Source organism: Chaetura pelagica, unplaced genomic scaffold (assembly GCF_000747805.2).
Source record: "Chaetura pelagica isolate M959 unplaced genomic scaffold, ChaPel_1.0 scaffold212, whole genome shotgun sequence".
In the NCBI taxonomy this organism is placed as follows: domain Eukaryota; kingdom Metazoa; phylum Chordata; class Aves; order Apodiformes; family Apodidae; genus Chaetura; species Chaetura pelagica.
The window spans coordinates 1,699,548-1,704,485 of record NW_009952365.1 but is presented as its reverse complement, the minus strand read 5'-3'; the positions used below and the strand labels follow the sequence as shown (position 1 = coordinate 1,704,485).

General features: G+C 48.9%; 1 protein-coding gene across 1 annotated transcript in view; it reads right to left on the bottom strand.

Moving 5' to 3' along the window:
* LOC104397960 (cAMP-specific 3',5'-cyclic phosphodiesterase 4B-like) overlaps positions 1-3,073 on the bottom strand; it is a 5,336-nt gene extending 2,263 nt beyond the window's left edge. The window contains exons 1-4 of the mRNA XM_010007980.1: positions 3,024-3,073; positions 2,699-2,893; positions 1,376-1,412; positions 1,174-1,244 (exon numbers count right to left, since the gene is read on the bottom strand). Coding sequence (XP_010006282.1) covers positions 1,174-1,244; positions 1,376-1,412; positions 2,699-2,893; positions 3,024-3,073 — 353 coding nt within the window. The remainder of the gene's footprint in view (positions 1-1,173; positions 1,245-1,375; positions 1,413-2,698; positions 2,894-3,023) is intronic.
* Between the last annotated feature and the right edge of the window lie 1,865 nt (positions 3,074-4,938).

The window sequence follows — 4,938 nt, the reverse complement described above, 5'->3', positions numbered from 1 at the left end:
CAGCAGGGTATTCCCCACTGCAGAGGGAACGGCTCCACTCCTGGCACCTTCCAGCTGTCCTGGCTGTGCCCATCTCTGTTTCTGCTGCAGGGACCAGAGCTCCCAGGCACCACCAGGTCCCAGTGTGCTCCTGCTTCCCGCTCCTTCTCGCTCTCCAGCCAGCACTAAGAAGAGCGGGTGCCGGGTCCAGGGCCCCATCTGCCAAACTCAGGCACTCCAACACCATTAATCACACTCTCCTCTTTTCCAATCAGGAAACTGCCTTAAAAACCCGAAGGTTAAAGTCCAAAAAAATACGACTTCTGGTTGTTTTTTTCTTTTCCTCCAACCCTTAACATTCATATTTTCCAGCATTTCTGTAAATGTGTGGGACAGCATCCTCTTCTCATTCTGGTGGTTGGGTTTTCTTTTTCCGCAGGGCAGGGGGTGGAAGAGGAGGCAAAAATGGGGGGAGAGGAGGGGCTAAAGAAAAGCTGAGATTCTCATGATCCCCAGAGCAGAGGTTTAAGTAAAATACCACATTATCATGAGACATGTGATAAAATCATGAGCTGGCAGCACGGCTATAACCCAACAGAGCTGTTTGGAAACTGTGAGGGAAGCTCCCTACTGCCTGGAAGCACATTCTGCCACAGACTTGGATGTTTGGTGTATAATGGGTTTAAACATTTAATGACTTTTACTTTGGCTGGACACATGACTTTATACCTCAATCGAATCTGGGAATGTTTTCAAAAGGCCACTGCAAGATGCCTCTGTGTCCTACAGGTTACGCCCTCGCTTCCTTCCAGCCCTGTCCAATTTTATACTCCTCATTAAGAACTGCTGAAATGCCTGAGCAGTTCAAAAAAAGAAAAGCTTAAAAAAAAATGGGAATCTATTTCTGCCATCTGTTTTTCTATTAACCCCCATCTCGGAACGCGGCGGGTTCCTTCCGATGGAAATTTGCAGCGACAAATCAAGGGGAGGAGGACCCAAAGCCTGGACAGAAAACCTCCCTTCCCCACAGCCTTTTTTCCTGAGGGAAACCCCACGAGGAGGGGGAAAACCCCCCACCCCCTTTCCCTCTCTTGCGAAGAACAAGGCTGGGAATGCGGGTCGGCCCGTGACGCGGGGCAGGCGAAGGCCGAGGCCCCTGCTGCTCACCAAGGGAGGACAAAACGACGTGCTTACTTGTTGGAGGTGCCGTGCAAATTGGTGAGGAGCGTGAAGTTGTTCCTCACGCTTCGCAGACTCGCCAGCACCTACGAGGGAGGCAAAACCCCAGACGTTACCTTCTCCGCCGCAGGTTTTAAGCGGCGCGTTTTCTTGTTGGTTTGTGTTTGTGGGGGGGGTTTTCTTTTTAATTTCAAAGGCCAACAGGCTGCCAACTCACCTGGGCGAAAGGCGTGACGATCAGGTCGTCCCCGTGCCTAGGGAGAAATGGGAGAAAACGTGCAAATTTACGTCGCTCACCTCAGAAAAAGAGGTTTTACAGGGGGAAGTCTTCCCCCATGACAAAAAAAACAAAACAACACAACCCCGTGTTAACTTGTGCAGCATTTATTTAACACTGCACAAAACCCTGCTCCTCGTGGAAAGGTGTCACAGTGTCCATCCCAAACAACCCTCCTGGAGCAACCGTTCAGATTGGTTAACACCAGACAATAAAAGCCAGGAAATTCAGAAGTGAAGGCAGCCCCGCTCACACCACGGTGGAAAAAAAAACACAGCAGTCCAGAGAAAGGTCAGCTTTGAGTTTCCTGGCTTTTGTTGATCTCTGTCACAGTCTTCAATGTTATTCAGACACTGGGTTTTTGTCCAGCTGTTTGCATCATGGAAGATTTGAGCAGAAGTTCTGAGAAAAATACATCGTCACTGTCAATTTATTTATTTCTTTTTTTCCATATTATATATAGCACTTGTGTGGGTATGAAAAAAAATCCAGCATGATTTACCTAACAGAGTCATGGCAGGCTGCAGGATGCCACTGGCACCTCCAGAGAGGTGTCCACCACCATATTTACTAAATGCTAACCAAGAGGAAAGGGAATGTTCTCTTCCAGGAGAATTCTCCTCGTGGAACTCACTCATAGGTTTCCATTTCATGACAAAACTTGCAGGGCTTTCATAACAGCACTTTTTTATAGCTTAATGGTCACTTTAAAACTTCAAACTGTGCCTTTTAAAATAAAGGGCTCCAAACCCAGGACACTCATTTAAGCTCCACGCTCTGTGTTATATTGATCCACTCAAGCCCAACCATCTGTCTGGGCTTTCTGCTGTATTTTCCGCTCAGTTCTAGCGAACAACCCATGACAGAAAACAGGATGGAGAGGAGTAATACTCTAAATATAAGTACAGTCATATTTCTATTGTCCAGCCTAATGGAGCGTTCCTTACTTAAGAGAAAGCAGAGATGATGTTAACCAGGCTCTGAGCATGCATGGTGAAAGCATAAAGGAGATAAAAAGAGCACAGAAAAACACCAAGAAAGCTCTTCTGCTAAACTACAGAGAGAAGGGGACTACTTCAAGGAGAGGATGAGGACAGGGAAGTCATGCCTTGGAGGACCATAAAAGCAGCCATCTCGGGCACTCAGGCTGTGAAATGCAAGTACCAGCCATAAGCACCTCTTACCAGAGCTCCAAGGATTACAGGACGCCACGCAAAGCCCTGAGCTACTGTAAAACGTGACGTGAGCTGAATCTGTGCTTACTGTTCGCTCGGCAGGGAAGAGTTCCTGGACATGGTCTTTGGTGATAAGTCATAGTCGCTGTCGGAGCGGTACAGGAAGGACTCCCTGCGCTGGCTGTGGCCCGGGAAGGTGGTGTGCAGCACCAGCCCTGAGGAGGAGCTGGCCTGCGGGTCCAGCGGGCTGCGGCCTGGGGACGGGCCATTTTCCACGTCGAAGCTGTGAACAAAACACAGACGGTGTGTCAGGTGCACCTGCCAACAGGTGTTTTCCAGCGCACGTGTCGCGTTGGCAATTGCCCGCACCGTGTTATTTGCTCAGGACAGGAGACACAGGGAGACACACTTACTGGAGCCTCTCCCTGGCATATTTGTGATTTATGCAAGCAAGACTCCGCATTATGATAAAATATTTGCCCCTGAGGCTTCTTTCCTGCTTACATCTGCTCAGCCCTCCTCCAGCCTGCATTTCTCCAGGCTCAGCACAGCTCCTGTCGCTCCCAGCACCAACACCCAGCACCGTCCCCAAGCTCTGCAGCTCCATGGCCACAGGGTTTGCACCAGGCAGGGGGGCTGGATCTGCCCAACCTCACTCCATGCCTTAAAAGCATAACAGGGTCTAAAGAAGCGATGACATGCCACCATCCTGCAGCCAAGCCCTGTCTCCAGCCATCGGGGAGGCAAACTTTAGAAATCCTGCAAGAGTGGGGAGGACTTGGCAGTTGTGTGAGCTGGATGCCTGAGTCTCTTCAGCCAGACTTCAAGCTTATCCATGTGAGATGTGAGTTCAGTGAATTTCAAGCACTTGGGCTACAACATGGAGGACTGCTTAAAATTTCTTTAAAAGCCACCAAACCTTATGTCACCGTTTCCATTATACACCCACTTTCTTATGGTTTCATAACTTGGCTGTTTCAACTTGTGGCTGAAGTCACCCTGGACACTTCAGCAAGTGACACCCCTCGTAAACCCTGAAAATAAGCAGGTTGGCCTCCTTTCCTTGGGCACTGGGATCTGATATAAATACCATGTGTGACCATGTTCCAGCTAAGCCAAGTGAAGTGCGGGTGCGTTCAGTATGAACGTTCTTGCCTTTGGACATCTGAGGCTTCATCTCACTTGCAGTAAGAGCTGAGTTCTGGCTCCTACCAGGGCACGTGCCCCATGCTCTTCCAATTCATTGAGCCTCACGTTCTTCCAATTAATTGTGCCTGATGACCACCCTTGACTGCACCACCCGGGCGGGCAGGCTCTCGGACTGCAGCCACAACACTGAGCTGTGATCCTTGCCATACACTTCTCCACCCCTCCCTGTTGCTGCCTGCCATCCACTCATCATGTGAAGTCAAAAGATCCCCCTGAGCACGGTGGCAGGGAAGGAGACCCTGTCTCTGGACAGTGCTTGTGAGTCCTGCAGGATGAAGCAGATAAAGTATCCAGACCAAAAAAAAAAAAAGCAGCAAAACTTCTGGAAGAGCTGAAAGTTGCTAAAAAAAAAAGTGAGTCTGCACCCAGTTGCTAAATGTGTCTCTGCACAGAGAAAACAAACACCAAACACTGCAGGTAGAGGAGGTCGCAGAGGAAACCACTGACGTCAACCACATACGGTTCCTCAGGAAGCCAAAAATGCACAGGAACATGTGTTTCATTAATGCAATTAAAAATGCATAAGCAGCAGCGCAGAGATTTCTAGGTCCTTTTGAAATCCAAAGGCAGGGCACCAGCACAATGCAGTGCTCACTGAAGGAGATTCCTCCATCCACCACGCCTCACTGTACCATTTACCTGCCCAGCTGCACAACTACCTCTTCAAACTGCTCATGGCTCAATTCATAGGGTTTTCTTTTACTCTTTGTAATTCCCTCTTTCACCAAAGACAGCTTGAGCACACTGCATTTGTCACCACAAAATAAACAACAGAAGAAGCTCAGCTCTGTAAGTATGGCATCTACAAACAACAGCCAGCTGATAATTAATCTCTACCTATTCTGAAAATTAACTCTGATTACTCAAAATACGTTACTGCAAAACCTTCAACTGAGAAAGTTCAGTTTACTGACACAAATGGAAATAGTGTGGTGAGATAAATCTGGACAGTCAGCTGAGCAGAGCTTCTGCTGGCTGCTTGAGGCTGTACCTGCTGCTTGCTGCTGGACACCAGCAAAAGGTCTGGGAGGAAAAGCTGTACAAGGTGTAAAAAGTGCGTAGGAGGCAAAGGGAGGGAGCGAGGCAGGGGGCAAGGCTGCTGGGGGGATCTTCTGCACA